The following is a 17,373-nucleotide window of genomic DNA, read 5'->3' as shown; positions in this document are numbered from 1 at the left end:
AAAAACCAAAGAATAAAAGAACAATTGAACCACAAAACATTTATTTTTAATAATAATGTAACAAACTTGTCCTTGTTTGGCAACTAAATAATAATGCCACACAGAATTCACCTCGTTTCCTTTCTTATGTTCTTGAATTTTATATATTGAGTTCTGAATTCATACTTTATGAAAAAACAATGTTTTAAAATTAATAATTTTCCACAAGCACGAAGTAAACAACTTTCCCTAAAATTACTTAAAACTTCACTTATTGGAAAACACTCCGCACTGAATTAAAAAAATATATTCTCAATAATTAATTTAGTCAATTTATAATTTTGCACAAGCACAATTTTATCAAACTTCACTACAAAATTGTATCTACGCGTTGAAAGTACTTTGCACTGAACTACTAATTTCTATTCTAAAACAATTATTTCACTAAATTAATATAACTAAACACTTTCGATCTTAATTTGTATCTACGTACTGACAAAACACTTGCAATGAACAAATGGCTGTGGAGTTGTATTAGACGATATTTCATTGGCACTCTAGTAACTTCCACAAAGAAAATAATTCCCCCCCGAATTAATGCCTAAAGAAAATAGTAGTTCCCCGAATAATTTAAATAAGTAATACACAAAAAAAAATAATGTTTCTCCGAGTTACTATATAACTAGTGCTAGAAGAGTCGAGACAAATTATCGATATCGAGTTCTGAAAAAATAATCGTTGCTAAAATAACAGTAACAAAAGTATTAATACTACTCAGTATTGACTATTGAGTACTTTTTATCAAAATCAATATTTTACACAAGTTATTTTGATACTAAATTAATATACGAAACTTTATTTAAAACAATATAATGATCCTATACTATACTCAAAATGCGACACTTTGTACGTGAAATATATTTAATTTTTTTTTAAATTTTCAGGATTAAATTACAATCTGTTTTTTAATGAAAATACTTTCGATAATTATGATTAGCATATATTAATTAGTATGTATTACCCACTAGTAAGCCATGCACTTTAAAAATCCGTTACATTTTTATATAAGATAAAATAACATCATTATTGATTAGTCGTTCTATTTATTGAAATACGATATGAAGCCCTTTGAAAAGTAATAAATATCAGTTTAATGACGAGTCGAGATAATATTTTGCCACATGTTATATAACACAAGCGTGAAGTGATATTTCTTGTCAGCGATCATGGGATTTAAAACATGTACATATGTAACATGTATCCACAAGCGCCATGTAAAAATATCGAAAATACCGGTATTTTTAAGTTATTTACCGGTAAAAATACCGTCGAAAAATTAAGCGTTTACCGGTAATTCGGTATACCGGTAAACCGGTATTGCATTCCCTAATATATATATATATATATATTATATAATTCAATTGCCAATTATCAATTACCTCTATTATTCCCTGGTCTGAGCCTGCCACAATCTGTAATACAATCCACTTTCATTAGCCAGCAATTTATATGATTTCCCATTTCTGCAACTTTGCCATTTTGCAAAACTATTATAACATCACTCGTCATGATTGTGCAAAGTCTGTGGGCTATTGAAAGGCTGGTGCGGCCCTGACTCGCTTTGAAAGGCCTCCAAGATATTCTAATAAGAGAAGATGATAATAGATAAATATATAATATTTATTTAAAAGATAAAATAGATATTTTACATTTTCTGTGATACAATCCAACGATGAAGTGGCTTCATCAAAAATCATTATTGGTGAATTTTTTAAGATAGCCCTGGCGATTGCAACTCTTTGTTTTTCGCCTCCTGATAATTTCATGCCACGTTCTCCCACCTGCAAACATTTATGATAATATGATTATTCATGTAATTGTAAATAAGTTAATTATATATTACCTGTGTGTCATATCCATCAGGCCACTGTTCAATTGTGTCGTGAAGTTCAGCCAATTTGCTGACTCTTAGCAATTCTTGCTCATTACTCGATAAATCACCATAGAGTAGATTGTGACGCATTGTGTCATGAAATAAAACTGTTTCCTGGGGAAAAATTAAATGGAATAATCAGTAAATTAAAATAATTATTTAAATTTTACCTATTATTCAAAAATATATTACTAAATTTTAATAAATTCAGTAATATATTAACATTTTTCATGGGTCTGTTATTACCTGTGGTACAACAGCAATATTCTGCCTAACACTGGTCACATCAAAACTCCTAATATCTTTGCCATCAATGAGAATCTGTCCCGATTGGGGATCAAAAAATCTGTACAAAAGTCTAACTATCGTAGACTTACTAAAACAAACAACACTTATTATTACACATTTATCACCAAAAAGTACCAGTATTAACACCTTACCCACAACCTGATCCTCCAACAATGGCATAACGTCCTCCAGCAGGAATTGTAAAACTGACATCCTTCAAAATCCAGTTCCCGTCATCAATTAAATCCTCTTTGAAGGTTTTGTTAATACCATCCTGGTCTTTAGATTGTCCGTCCATTTTATATTTTTCTTGATATTTAGGTTGTTTAGTTATGTTATCTGTGTATCTAAAATACACATTTCTGAACTCAATCGAGGATGTGGAGCGATCTATTACCAAATTGGGCATGTTGATATCAGACTATAAAAATAACTGAATATGAATAAATATATTCGGAATGATTGTTTTAATAGTTTTGTAAAATTACTTTTATTTTGCACTCATGGCCCATTAGTCTAAACATTGATTGCATATCGATAAGAGCTTGTCTGACCTCACGGTAGACGGATCCTAAAAATCCCAAAGGTATTGATAGTTGGAAAACCAATCCGTTGACTAGGACCAAGTCTCCAACAGTCATGTTGCCTGAAAATAATATGCATCTAGTTAAATAATCAACATAAAAAATAAAAATCTAAAATTTATTTATTTATATTTATATTTATATATTTATATTTATATATTTATATATTTATATATTTATATATTTATATATTTATATTCATATATTTATATTTATATATTTATATTTATATTTATATATTTATATTTATATTTAGATTTATATTTATATATTTACTAGCAATCCCGACGAACTCCGTTTCGCCACCAGATGGTTTCGTGAGAAAGATGAAGAAATTTTTTGTTTGATTTATATTTGAAAAGGAAAAATTTGATTTTATTATACAACAGTAATGAATTTATTTCGATTACAAAAATAAAGTGTTTTTTTGGTCCGACGTTAACACAAACAAAGCGGATGGTTTTCCAACTCGTGAACAGGCAACGTATAACTGCCCATGTAAAGAAAAATGATTTTCTAAATAATCTATTTGAAATTTATCCCGCAAACACTAAGCGATTGGCCTTGCGACTTGTTATTAAGGCGAACTGGAAATTGCAATCGTTTGAAGTCAAACGGAAGACCAGCCGGAATCATTGGTATGTCACCAAATCGCCAGCAATTTTTGATTGAATGGTGAAATTCAGTGGGTGTACATCATTATTCTTTGCGGCAAGAATTGCTCGTTGACTTAACCAAGCATAATTCTGATAATTCACAGTAATGTCATTACTCGAATTTTTAATTACGGTGCGTGAAGTTCCAGCAATTTGCATTAGAACACGATGCCATGCACCACTAATTTTCTTAGCTATAAACCTTGCGGAGTCCGAGACCTTTCCAACGAATGCGAAACTGTCGAAATCGGTTCGTGCGTTCTGGAGTTATTTCGTCAGGAAGGAAAACCCGACTTATTTTTATATATATAGAAGATATATTTATATATTTATGAATTTATATATTTATATATTTATTTATTTATATATTTATATATTTATATATTTATAAATTTATATATTTATATATTTATTTATTTATAGAGGGATAGATTATAGATTTCACATTTATATTTTTATATATTTATATATTTATACTTTTCTATTTCTTTTATATTTATTTATTTATATTTATATTTAATTTCTATTTAATGTTATTATTTCTCTTTATATTTATATGATTTATATTTCTATTTCTTTTATATTTATATCTTGAATATTTATATATTTATATATTGTATACATATTTATTATTTATATTTATTATATTTATATATTTATATATTTATATATTTATATTTATATTTTTCTTGTTTATTTAAAGTTTTAAGCCTTTGCTTTCTGCTAAAACCTAATCAACAATTCATCATATTCTCAATTATTAAATAAATATATTTACCTTTAATGATTTCTTGTCCAGCCAAAAGCATAATGGAGCTCAAAGCAATACTAAAAATAGCACTTTGTCCAAAATTCAACAAGGCCAAGCTCTCGCTCGTGTTCAAATTAGCCTTTCATACTTCTCCAGCAATTTATTATATCTTTTAATTTCATAGGGCTCATTGCAAAAATATTTAACAGTTTCGTAATTATCAATGAGTCTATGGCTTTATTTGAAGCTTCGTTTTCAGCCTAAAAAAGAATAATTACTACCGTTTTCCACTAATAATTAATAACAGTTATTAGATTTAACCTGGTTCATCTGCACTCTGAATTTCGTACGCCACTGCGTTATTAATAATGTGTAAATCGTGTAAGCAAATACACACCCATGGAAATGCCAGCAAATGCTAAGCCACACTAGAAAAAAAAACGTATAATAAAAAGAAATAAATGTTAAAATTATACAACAAAAAATATATTGACAATTGACATTCATGTTAAATAATATGACAAACCTTATATCCCAAATACTTGATACAAGAAGCATTCAAAGAATGTCGGCACAATATTGAAGACCATGGCTGTTAGAACAAAATTGATGCCACGTGAACCTCTATCAATTATCTAAATTAAACATTTAGTGTCACAATATATATATATATATATATATATATATATATATATTGAATGGTAGAGTCTTGGATTTGTGTATATTTTGTAGAGTTTCGAACAAGAATCCAAAAATAATACAAAATAAAAAACAAGAAAAGTTTTTAAAAAACAATTTCTTTATTTAATTATTTGTTAACTGGCAACGTTTCGGAACTAGGTACGTTCCATCTTCAGGACATCTGTCAAGAAACATGATCTTGATGAGATTTAAGCAAACAATATGTTTAGGAATAGAAAATAGATTTTTCTTAAATAATAAATTAATTGTAACAAGTAATAATGTACAGAAATATGATAATATGATCAAAAAGAAAATGATAAAAATAAATGAGTGGATTATCAGAACAGGATATTAAAAATGATAGTAATTTTTTGAAAGTTATGAAAAATTTTTTTAAGAAAGGCTTAATGATAAAATTGAATTAATTACCTGTATGTTTGCTAACGTATATTCAAACAGTTTTTTCAATCCATTCACTTTTTCAATCCGTCAAAAAAAATACATTTTTGCTAACGATGCAAAATAGGCCAGAAGTTGTGGTTTGAATGACTCTCGTATGTTTGCTAACGTATATTCAAACATACAGGTAATTAATTCAATTTTATCATTAAGCCTTTCTTAAAAAAATTTTTCATAACTTTCAAAAAATTACTATCATTTTTAATATCCTGTTCTGATAATCCACTCATTTATTTTTATCATTTTCTTTTTGATCATATTATCATATTTCTGTACATTATTACTTGTTACAATTAATTTATTATTTAAGAAAAATCTATTTTCTATTCCTAAACATATTGTTTGCTTAAATCTCATCAAGATCATGTTTCTTGACAGATGTCCTGAAGATGGAACGTACCTAGTTCCGAAACGTTGCCAGTTAACAAATAATTAAATAAAGAAATTGTTTTTTAAAAACTTTTCTTGTTTTTTATTTTGTATTATTTTTGGATTCTTGTTCGAAACTCTACAAAATATATATATATATATATATATATATATATATATATATATGTATATATATAAACCTTTATCTGTCTATTACCTTGCTTAAAGCGCCAGTTTGCTTATTAAGATGAAAAGACAAATCCAAATTGTGCAAGTGTGAAAAAACATTTGTAGCAATTTTTCTTATAGAATGCTGAGCGACTCTAGCAAATATAGCATTTCTCAATTCATTACAACCTGCAGCACCTATTCTCGCAGCACCATCTGAAAAAAAAACATGATGATAAATGTGTACCTATTAAATTATTTGCTAAAATACTCACAGCCAAGTAATATAGCACTGGTGACTGCAAAAGCAGTTTCTGGCACCGATGAGCTAGCATTAAGAGTAATGAAGTTCAAATTATCTATACCAGCTTTAAAAACAAATGGTACACACACGTTCAGCAGTTTGGAAGCAGCCAGAAGTCCTAAAGATATTTTAACTCGTTTTCGAATATAAAAATCATCCTACAGATAAAGTATTTGTTGAATTACAATTTACTATGTATGTTAATATGTAGTTTACCTTTGGCCATATGTGTTTAAACATTTCACTCAACATTTGTCGAGATGAAATATGAGTTTCTTCTTCATCATCACATATAGAACCTTTTTTATTAATGCTGGGTGTCGGCAGGCTTGAAGATACACCGGGATGAAAGCAGTTTCTATATTGTTGACCTGTACACAAAAGGAATATACATGTATAATCAAATTTTTCGGCTTAATTATGAGACAAAGGTCTCTCACCTGTGGTAAATTTAAGTTGTTTTGATTTGCGGGACAGCATTTTAACAAGAATGTTGTTTCCAAATTTAGTTGCACCTTTTCCATCTTTGGAAAATGAGAAGTCTTTTTGTTTCGAATTTATACTTGTGGAATAGAACTGAAAGGAATAAATGATAATAAAACATATATTTATGTAGGAACAGTTTAACTATAAAATAACTTGTTATAATTAACTTAAATTCCTTGTTGATGCGTTTAAAAGGTTTTAATTTGGGCAATATATTTCATTTTTAAATTATCCTAATATTGACTGATAAAATTGACATATCAAAATGTAAAAATTATATTGCGCAATTGTGAATACAAATCCAAGTCGTTAAAAACTTTAAATCAATTTTTTGCATATATAAATAAATCAAAATATATGTTATTTAATCAAATGTTTAATGAGTATGAAAAATTCTAACCTTAAAAATCCTCTGTCTAACTTTTATCAATCTATTTGCATTTAACAGGTATATATCCATTTTTATATGTTTTTAACAGATAAAATTATATTACAAATATATTTTACAAATCTAATTCAATTCAGCTTCAAATAAATTAATTAAATATTAATTAACGTCACTTTGACGTGCAAAAAGTGACGTTTGCGAAGAGCCATGCTTTCATCAGTTGCCAAAAACGTTTGAAGGATTTTAGTTGCATAATGATAAAAGATAAATGATAAATTTAATAGAAATAATGAAAAAAATATGAAAGAACCTTGATGTATTTGTTTAATAGATACGGTGTGACTTTATAGTAATTATCTTTTATTTTTTATATGAAATGTAGCAAAACTTTATAACAAAATGTAACTAAATTTAGAAACGATTGTGTAATGTTCATACATTATATAAACATATAAATTAAATACATATATACACTTCTATACTATACTCTTCTTTTATCTATGTACATATATACACATTTGTAAAAATTTTGAAATTTCCCGCCATAAATATTTGCTCAACTCACAACTGTCAACTTCACAATGACAGATGACAGATGGTCGCCATATTTGAAATATGTTTTAGTTTGAGATTGAAGATTAGACAATATACATCATATAATTGTTTTTCTAAAGGAACCCTAGACATAATAATAATAGGAAAAAGGAAGGAACAACAATGAATTAAACATACGGAGAATCTGACGTAAGCTAAACTGTTGTTATCATCATATACGTGGTCATTCAACTAGTACTTAACCTACAAATGAAAGTGGTAATTTATTATTCAACATAATCTTCTTTAAGCTAGGTACATTTGACCCAACTTTCTCAGTCATTTCTCAAAAAAAAAATACATTTTTACTAACGATGCAAAATAGGCCAGAAGTTGTGGTTTGAATGACTCTCACATGTATGTATTTTATTAACGTGTATTCCATTTCAGCGTTGAAGGCAAAGTACAAATCTTTGTGATTATATGTCTGTATTTATGATTGTATGTTTTCCTTTTAAAATGTATTAATACAAAACATTAATTTAATATAATATATTTATTAAAGAGTATAAAAATATTTCTATATATAAACTTTATAACATGAAGCAACAATATTAAATATAATTAAAATTTTCATATATAATTTATATAAATAAATTAACAATATAATACCAAACCCTGTCATATAAATTAAGTAACTAAAAATAATCCACACGCACACACACACACAAATTCATACAAGCAAATACTGCTAAGAGATTCTATTGTCATTTTTACTGGAAGCTTTCGATTACTATTTTATCATTCACAAATCTTCCATGGCTCCTAGAATGTTATTCAAAGCACATGTGGCATCATTTTTGGGCAAAAGTTCTAGCAAGACTCTCTTGGCTCGGTCAGCATGTCTTTTTTGTAAATGGCGAGTTAAAGCTACTCCTACACCACAGCGGGCTACCTCTTCACGAATCTAAAAGAAAATATAGTATAGGGGTTGTTGATGGTGTAAATTTGGCTGTTTTGGAATACAAACTTGTTGGTAGTCGATGTTTTCAACATTATCCAAGCCTTTGGTGATTTCTCTGTCGTATAATTCTGGATGTAAACATAAGTGGAATAGTATAGGAGCACTCACTAAAGAGAATCTTTGTGTTGAAGGCCATTTCGTTGACTGTAAGTAATAATATGTTAAAAAACAGTATAAAATAGTTTGAAATTTTGTTATTTAAGTACTTGAAACGGTTCCAAATCTATACAAGCTTGCCAAGCCAGGGCTAAATGTCTTCCAAATAAATATGCATGTCTTTGCATTTCAGGAGGATGTCCAGCAAGTTTAAGTGCTCCTTGACAACTTTTACCTAACAAGCTTCCTAAAAAATAATATAATAATATAAGTTTTTTACAATAAAGCTGTAAAAGATGACTGAGGCAAACTTACACCAAATATATTTTCAATTGTGTTTTAGAGTATACAAAAATACAAAATTGTTACCTGCAGATAATATATGTCTCAACTCCCATTCGCTTGCAGGATTATCAAAAGCATTTTCTAAAGTTATAGATTTCAAATTATCTTCTTCATCACTACAGGTATTTTTTTCATTTTCAAAAGTCTCAAAAATTTCTGTGATATTTGCTAAAACCAGTTAACAACAATTATAAGAATTGATATTAAAATATTATTAGATCAATTTATAATTCTTTTACCTTCAGAGTCTTTGTCAGAATAATTTAATTTCAACTTGTTTGCCGAAAACTTAGAACTCAATTGGCTTTTGGGTCTGAAAGGTAAGGGAATATTTTGCTGGTCTCTGATGCCAATAAATTCAGATTCGGACAAGTCTCTCAATGCTGATGATATAAGCTCAACTATTTCTTGATTTCTTTAAAAAAAAAGAAACAAGGTTATAATTATAAATGAGTAAATTTTGTTAATAAATTTACCTTAAATTTGCTAATTCCACACAACTGTTTCCCAATAAATAATCCCCACTCAATAGTGCAATTTTGTTTCCAAAAGTCATATCATTTAAATTTTCTGCAAATAAATATCTTTATAAATATATATACTTACTAAAACAATTAATATTTATTATCTTACCGCCATTAGTTTTATCATCGGCTGTAATTTCATTCGAATTAACATTGTTATAAAATTTATCACCTTCAGTTTTTAAATTTACAAGTCCTTGATGAACTAAATGGCTAGTTCTAATCATTTCTGTAACCTTAACAAAATGATGAATATAAAATCATATATTTGATATATGATAATTAATATTAACCTCAGCTAAAGCTCGTTGACTGTGCAAGACTCCTGCAGCTTTATCTTGTTCCATATCATCGAATTTCTCTACTTGTCCGGCTGCTTTTGAAACAAGCAAAACAATAAGACCCCATGTTTGCATTGTGGTAGATTTACCATTATAGAGTAAACTCCTAAAAACAATTATACATGTATACAATTATACATATAATTATTTATATATATATATATATATATATATATATATGTGTGTGTGTGTGTGTCTTTTATTACTTGGCAGTTTTTAGCAAAGGATGGTTGCTTCCCACCAATTTTCTCAGATGCAAAGCGACATTAGCAATTTCATCACTCAATAACCAGCGTAGACTTAAAAATGATGTAGGATAGCCTACAACTTTTTCAGCTTCACTAACTGCTCGAGACCAATCTGGTTTGTTTTTAGATTGGGATTTATCAAGGGCACTTGTAGATATACCACGAGATTTATGTGGTAATGAATTAGACTTGAAAGATTGTAGTAAGTATGTTGAATTTAAGATTTGTCTTGTGGAATTGTTTTCTGGAAAAAATATAATGTCAATATACTGCAATTGCTGTGGGGTGTAATTAATATTATACAATAATAAGAACAAATTCAATTCAAAATGGTAATTACAAACAATATTTTTTACCTGTAACACTTTTATATTTTCTAACCTCATTTTCATTTACAATTCTATTATTATATTTTCCTAACACAGAGCTTGTACAAAGACACTTCGAATTATTATAACAATTATAAATTAGATTTTTATATACACTCGAATTAATATTGTTAAAAGGCTTAAATTTCATAACACTTGCAACTTTCAAAGCATACATCTTGAGCTGTCAAACTTCTGTCAAAGATTGTGCAAAAATATTCTTAAAAATCTAAAATTATTAATTAAACAAACATAAAGAGCTTTAAAACTTTAAATTTTATTCTTTATTCAAATCACTTTAATAATTTTAGGGTCAATTATAATGATTCTTTGACACACTATTTACTTAAGACTCCAGATAAAGTTAATTATCATTATAAAATAAATTAATTATTATAAAATTTCATTTATTAGCAATATTTAAACAAAGAAGACTGTAGAATCAAGTGAAACTGACTTTTAACCCACTTTCTTTATTGTAAAATAGAGATTGCACATTTCAACTTTCACTAAATTGATGATGTCTTTAAGAGGGGCTAGGTAAGAGATTCCAAGGTCTTTGAGGCCTCAATTTAATAAGAATAATCATGCAATTTAATTTATTTGTTTATGGTATTTAATAATAATAGAAATAAATGCTCATATCTGTGAATATGCAAATTTTATGGTTTAAGTCAACACCACCTTAAATCAGGCTAAGAATTTTGACATTTGCACATTTCAGCCAGCATGAAGTTAGCGACGAAATAGAAGTTACCTGTCAAGTTGAAATGTATTGGATTCATAACTTTGACAGCTAAAACAGGGCTAAAACCTGTCAAGATCATTATTATCACAGCCAAACAAGTATTATTATTATTATGATTATTATATTGTGTAATAGCAAGATGATAGCATTTACCTTAGACAATATATTACGTTAAAATACAATATATATTGTTTCCTCATAGCAAATATTGCAGAAAAAACGAAATATATCTGTCAATTCCAAGACAGTATGAAGTATTTTGATATAGTATTATAACATCAAAAGTGTTTCAATTTTATTTTATTTACTGAACCTTCTATTTGTTGTTTGTTGAGTTTTAGTTAGCTTCCACAGAATTAAGGTTAAGATCGTAACCAAACCTAATAATGTATACAACGTAAGCCTAACAAAAATAATGAATAAAATATAACCCCATGCGTAAAACGTAAGTCTAAATTATTTTTTAAAACAAAATTATAACTAAAACATTGTATAAAATCTAAGCTAGACTAAAATGATCTTTGAATGAAAAGAATCCTAAAACATAACCCTAAAATGTAAAAATTAAAATAAGAACTAAATAGGCGCGTAATCAAAAAGCCAAAGCAAATAAACTTGATCGGACATAACAAAAAATAAACACAAAAAGAATGAATCATAACGAAAAGCTAAATAATATTAATATCAAATATGAAACAAGCTTATTTGATAAAAAAAAAAACAATACACCGACGCAACGCTGTTATAAAAATGAACAAAATGGTCGACGCGCTCTTGACATCTGAAATGCTTGACAGCTTGATATCTGTCTTCGCCGGCAACTTTATGCTGGCTGAATTGTGTCAAAGTCTTAGCTTGATTTAATGCCTCCTTTTAAGTCATGAAAGAGCTAATGAATTTTGCAGTAAATATTTGCTTAAAAAATTTGAATGGTGTCTGCAGATTTTATAATCAAAACATATATATTTATGTCTATATATCTACTTATATATGTATGATTTAGCTTTTATTCATTGTACAAACAATAATTTGTAATATACAATAGATCAAAATACGAATTCAAATAATGCAACTATCCCGCTAAAAATGTTTTGACAGTTAATTATGTTGGCATTACTGTTTTACTGCTGTCAACAGTTGCATGAAGATGGTTCTTTGAATTTTACTAATTATTTTTTTTAGCAATTTATTTACAATGGAATGTCCAGTTTGTAATAAAGAAGTCGCAGAAAATATAGAAATTCACGTTGAAAAATGTATTTTTCTACACACTCAGGAGGAACCTACAATGAATGACAAAAATAAAAGAAGAAGTCATACTTTAGAAGCGCCTGAAAAACGGTTCAAGGAAAATGATGGTACAAGTACAAGCAGAAAATCTCCTGTTTTTGATAACAAACGTAAGGTAAAGGATACAAATAATGGGGTACAAGGCACTAACTTCTTCAAAACAAATAAAGTCATTCAGCTGAGTGATGATGATGACAATGATGATGATGAAGATACACAACCGGTAACAAATTCTACTAACAAACTGTATTCTATTAGGTATAATTATGGCTCACAGAGTTTTGTGTTATTAGGAAGAGCCAGAAATCAAGGAGATCAATAAAAAGAAGCTTCCGGAATACGATTTAAAAAAACCTCTAGCTGAAATAATGCGTCCAGACTGTATAGACCAATACATAGGACAACAACATGTCCTGGGAAGCGGTATGGTTTTAAGAACATTGCTTGAAAAGACAGAGATACCTAGTATGATACTCTGGGGACCTCCAGGCTGTGGAAAAGTATAAACATCAAAATACTAACTTAGTGTCTACCATTCTCGTTATTGTTCTTTTATTCCAGACTACTTTAGCACATATAATTGCTAGCAAGTGCAAACAATCTCAATCAGTTCGATTTGTGAAATTATCTGCAACAATGGCTGGTGTGAATGATGTTAAAAAGATAATAGAAGTTGCAAAAAACGAACAGAAGTTCAAAAGACGTACTATATTGTTCATGGATGAAATTCACAGATTTAACAAGCTTCAACAAGATACGTTTCTTCCTCACGTAGAGTCAGGTGTTATAACTTTGATAGGTGCTACAACAGAAAACCCATCTTTCAGTCTTAACAACGCTTTGCTAAGCAGATGTCGTGTTATTGTTTTACAAAAGTTAGAAGTTGATAACTTAATGCAAATATTAACCAGGGCTCTGGGAGCATATAAAGCTGTGATAATTGAAAATTCTAAAGATGTTAATTCAAATGCTAAGTATGTGCCAAAACAAAGCAATTGTGTAAATAAATACCTTATAATATTTATAGTCTTCTAGTTGAAAGAGCTTCCATAAAATGGTTGGCAGAAATGTGTGATGGAGATGCTCGAATAGCTTTAAACAGTTTACAGCTGGCTGTACAATCTTTAAAAGAAACTAGTGACAAGTCTAAACCTAGTTTGATGACTGTTGAAAACATCAAAGATGGCATAAAGGTACCTAAGGTAATTTTAAATTACTTTACAGTAAATACATATTATATTTCTCTTTTAGAGGTCTCACATGTTGTATGACAGTAAAGGTGATCAGCACTACGATACAATTTCAGCATTGCACAAATCTATAAGAGCATCAGATGATAACGCTGCTCTTTATTGGTGCACTAGGATGTTAAAGGGAGGCGATGATCCTAGATTTATTGCTCGCAGATTGATGCGTGCTGCAAGCGAAGATATAGGTTTATTAACTCAACTCATTCGAATGTTACCTTGATAAATAATATAAATGTTTCAGGTTTAGCTGATCCTCATGCATTGTCGTTAGCAGTTGCTGCTGCTCAAGGTGCACAACTTATTGGAATGCCTGAATGTGATGTATTGCTTGCTCAATGTGCTGTTTATCTTGCTAGGGCTCCAAAAAGCCAGGAAGTTTATAGAGCAATGTTGGAGTAAGTAATAATTAAGATGCATTCCTAATACCCATGGTATTAAAATATATATACATATTTATATACTAATATTTTTAGATGTGGCAGCTCTATTGAAAATTGTCGTGGAAATTTACCTCCAGTGCCATTACATTTAAGAAATGCTCCCACAAAACTTATGAAAGAGCTAGGTTTGAATTTTATAATAATTATAGAACTATTTTCAAAAATGTTTTAATATTTTGTGTTGGTTTTTAGGATATGGAAAAGGATATAACATGCGTCATAAGGATGAGTCAAATCTCACATATATGCCTGAAGGAATGGAAAATGTTTCTTATTTTTAAAAAATATTTAATTTTCACAAATTTATTCACTTTTTATATTGTTTTGTTATCAACAATGTGATTGATGTGATATTTTATAATAAAATTGTATTATTATTACTAAGTTAGTGGTGTTTAAATTTTTGAATTAAATACTAAACAATATTTTTGAATAAAATTATGATCTAAGCAACAGTAAAATTAACAATTGTAACTAAATTAATTTGTACATAGAAGATATTGATTTATGAAGACATATGTGCATTTGTAATAGAGAATATTTATTTATACAGAACTTTCTAGAATGTACAACACATTTAAAATTTGCGATAAAGTTATAATAAACTATTTCTGAATTATGAATTTTCAAATTAAGCGGTTTTTATATTATGGAAATGAACCATTTAGTTTCAACAAATGTTGCCAGATGGTACTTCTGTTATTTGAAAATCTAACCTCAAAATTTAAATGCAATCCACAAGTCTAACAAATAAAACAATTCCTTTGCAGTGTCATAGTATTAATATAAAATTTAAGAAATAATTAGGTTGTAGTCATGGACAAAAATAATCTAATATGTTTACCTGGACAAAGGTTGTGTCTGTGTGACGACAAAACAATTTCAGGAGATGGCACATATGAACGTCAGGGATACATTTATTCCAAATTAGCTGGCATTGTCAATATAACTATAGAAAAAGAGGTGAATATAATAATTGAACCAGATTAACATAGTTTTATTCCATTATTTATCAATTATGTTTGCAGAATCGAACAATAGAAGTGCAATCATTAGTCGGTCAAAGTATTGTGCCTGCACCAGGAGACATTGTCACAGCCAAAGTAATGATTGTAAATCAAAGGGTAGCTCGTTGTAATATAATATGTATCGGTGATACTACATTGTCCAGAAGCTATAGGTATGTACAACTACATTTGCACTCAAATTTTAACACATGCTGCATTGATTCACTTAAATCTTTTACCTAAGAGGGATTTTACGTAAAGAAGACGTCAGAGCTACAGAAAAAGACAGAGTTGACATATATAAATGTGTACGACCCGGGGACATAATTTTAGCTAGAGTTGTATCCTTTACTTTTACAAATACCTTAATTTTTACCTTAACATATATCCTCCTTAATTGTTTTATCAGCTGCCGATTACAGAATTACATTGTTATCAATTGACAACAGCTGAAAATGAGCTAGGTGTTGTTGCATCTATGAGCCCTGCCGGGGTACCTATGGTACCTGTTAGTTGGACAGAAGTTCAGTGTCCGAATACTTTAATTAAACAGCCTAGAAAAGTTGCTAGGATAATACCAGAAAGTTTGGCTGTGACGACAGACTTGAAAAGTTAATTAATAAGAGTTTATATGTTTTTATAATTAAGTTTTGAATAAACTGTATAATTTTGATAGTGTGATTGTTATTTATACACTTATACACTTAAATTATTCATTTAAAATGTTTTGAATTGTTTTGTGTTAACATTTTTTGCTAGAGGTTACAATTTACATCTTGTGAACAATGTAGCATATTTAAGGGTTGTTTGAATTAAAATTTGAGTGCATAATTGAGTTATTGCTAAGATTTTTATACCTAAATGTTAGAACTACACTCATTTTTTATTAATTGATTTATAACATTTAAATTATTTGTTGAAAGCAAATAACATGTTTTGAAAGTTTATTGAAAATTGAATAATCTGCATTAAGTTCTAACTCATGAGCCCATATAAATGTGCATTTATTTATTGTATCCGTTGTAACCTTTAAACAATTTGTCTGATGTTAACAAAATATTCAGCAAAATCATTCAACATTTAATAATCTCAAACACTGTCTAACATTATGATGCTCTATAGAAACTCGTTATACTTTAAAATCTCATTAGAAAAGATAATATATATATCACAGCTAAGTAAAATATATAGTTGATATTGTGTCTCTTATAACTTTTGAAACGTTTCTTTAATCTAAATGAAATATTTGGCAAATTTGTTCAAAATTTAATAATCTTTAATACTGTTTAATATTATAATGCCCTAGAACAACTTGGTATACTTTAAAACAGCATTTGATAATGGACAATTTATACGAGAGTGTGTGAATGTGCATTTATTTATTGTATCCATTGTAACTTTTAAACAATTTGTCTGATGTTAACAAAATATTCGGGAATATATTCAAAATTTAATGATCTATAGAAATGTAAAACATTATGATGCTTTACAGCAACTCCTTATACTTTAAAATTGCACTAGAAAATATAATATACATTATAATAAAATACATAGTTATTTGTTTGACTATACTTTGCCTCTTGTACCTTTTGAAACGTTTCTTTAATCTAAATGAAATATTTGGCAACTTTGTTCAAAATTTAATAATCTTTAATACTGTTGAATATTATAATGCCCTAGAACAACTTGGTATACTTTAAAATAGCATTTGATAATGGACAATTTATACGAGAGTGTGTGAATGTGCATTTATTTATTGTATCCATTGTAACTTTTAAACAATTTGTCTGATGTTAACAAAATATTCGGGAATATATTCAAAATTTAATGATCTATAGAAATGTAAAACATTATGATGCTTTACAGCAACTCCTTATACTTTAAAATTGCACTAGAAAATATAATATACATTACAATAAAATACATAGTTATTTGTTTGACTATACTTTGCCTCTTATAACTTTTGAAATCTTCTTTAATCTAAATGCAATATTTGATAAATTTGTTCAAAGTTTAATAATCTTTAATACTGTTTAATAATATAATGCCCAAAAACAACTCGGTATACTTTAAAACAGTATTTGAAACTAAACATTTTTGTGATAGTGT

The 17,373-nt window shown here is 28.2% G+C and overlaps 3 protein-coding genes and 1 pseudogene across 3 annotated transcripts; 2 read left to right on the top strand and 2 right to left on the bottom strand.

Moving 5' to 3' along the window:
- Window positions 1-1,423: 1,423 nt before the first annotated feature.
- Window positions 1,424-7,182, bottom strand: LOC113373041 (annotated as a pseudogene).
- Window positions 7,183-8,267: 1,085 nt separating this feature from the next.
- On the bottom strand, window positions 8,268-10,707 carry LOC113372696 (decaprenyl-diphosphate synthase subunit 2-like). The gene is made up of 10 exons (XM_026613048.1): window positions 10,518-10,707; window positions 10,120-10,405; window positions 9,866-10,019; window positions 9,682-9,808; window positions 9,525-9,618; window positions 9,288-9,463; window positions 9,073-9,216; window positions 8,814-8,950; window positions 8,614-8,751; window positions 8,268-8,550 (listed from the first exon to the last, which is right to left on the bottom strand). The coding sequence occupies exons 1-10, from the start codon at window positions 10,705-10,707 to the stop codon at window positions 8,389-8,391; spliced, it is 1,608 nt and encodes a 535-aa protein (XP_026468833.1). The 3' UTR covers window positions 8,268-8,388.
- Window positions 10,708-12,466: 1,759 nt separating this feature from the next.
- On the top strand, window positions 12,467-14,538 carry LOC113373042 (ATPase WRNIP1-like). Its single transcript, XM_026613378.1, has 8 exons — window positions 12,467-12,790; window positions 12,861-13,067; window positions 13,129-13,541; window positions 13,595-13,760; window positions 13,819-14,002; window positions 14,059-14,212; window positions 14,291-14,382; window positions 14,450-14,538. The coding sequence occupies exons 1-8, from the start codon at window positions 12,473-12,475 to the stop codon at window positions 14,536-14,538; spliced, it is 1,623 nt and encodes a 540-aa protein (XP_026469163.1). The 5' UTR covers window positions 12,467-12,472.
- A 459-nt stretch (window positions 14,539-14,997) lies between these two features.
- On the top strand, window positions 14,998-15,895 carry LOC113373044 (exosome complex component CSL4-like). The gene is made up of 4 exons (XM_026613380.1): window positions 14,998-15,220; window positions 15,286-15,437; window positions 15,509-15,605; window positions 15,674-15,895. The coding sequence occupies exons 1-4, from the start codon at window positions 15,074-15,076 to the stop codon at window positions 15,878-15,880; spliced, it is 603 nt and encodes a 200-aa protein (XP_026469165.1). The 5' UTR covers window positions 14,998-15,073; the 3' UTR covers window positions 15,881-15,895.
- Window positions 15,896-17,373: the final 1,478 nt, after the last annotated feature.

Source organism: Ctenocephalides felis, unplaced genomic scaffold (genome assembly GCF_003426905.1).
Source record: "Ctenocephalides felis isolate EL2017-DRISC unplaced genomic scaffold, ASM342690v1 CF-g0.4_SCAFFOLD_01604, whole genome shotgun sequence".
Lineage (NCBI taxonomy): Eukaryota > Metazoa > Arthropoda > Insecta > Siphonaptera > Pulicidae > Ctenocephalides > Ctenocephalides felis.
Note: the sequence above shows the minus strand (reverse complement) of the source record. Positions and strands in the feature narration are given on the sequence as shown.

What these genes read in the sequence shown, in the direction of transcription:
- LOC113372696 (XM_026613048.1), bottom strand. Translation starts at nt 10,707, where the DNA reads ATGTATGCTTTGAAAGTTGCAAGTGTTATGAAATTTAAGCCTTTTAAC. An exon ending in CCTTTGCTAAAAACTGCCAA is followed by an intron (nt 10,020 to 10,119) that starts GTAATAAAAGAC and finishes AATTGTTTTTAG; the next exon opens with GAGTTTACTCTATAATGGTA. An exon ending in GAGACATATATTATCTGCAG is followed by an intron (nt 8,951 to 9,072) that starts GTAACAATTTTG and finishes ATTATTTTTTAG; the next exon opens with GAAGCTTGTTAGGTAAAAGT.
- LOC113373042 (XM_026613378.1), top strand. Translation starts at nt 12,473, where the DNA reads ATGGAATGTCCAGTTTGTAATAAAGAAGTCGCAGAAAATATAGAAATT. An exon ending in GACCTCCAGGCTGTGGAAAA is followed by an intron (nt 13,068 to 13,128) that starts GTATAAACATCA and finishes CTTTTATTCCAG; the next exon opens with ACTACTTTAGCACATATAAT. An exon ending in GATGTTAATTCAAATGCTAA is followed by an intron (nt 13,542 to 13,594) that starts GTATGTGCCAAA and finishes TAATATTTATAG; the next exon opens with TCTTCTAGTTGAAAGAGCTT.
- LOC113373044 (XM_026613380.1), top strand. Translation starts at nt 15,074, where the DNA reads ATGGACAAAAATAATCTAATATGTTTACCTGGACAAAGGTTGTGTCTG. An exon ending in ATATAACTATAGAAAAAGAG is followed by an intron (nt 15,221 to 15,285) that starts GTGAATATAATA and finishes TTATGTTTGCAG; the next exon opens with AATCGAACAATAGAAGTGCA. An exon ending in ACATAATTTTAGCTAGAGTT is followed by an intron (nt 15,606 to 15,673) that starts GTATCCTTTACT and finishes TTGTTTTATCAG; the next exon opens with CTGCCGATTACAGAATTACA.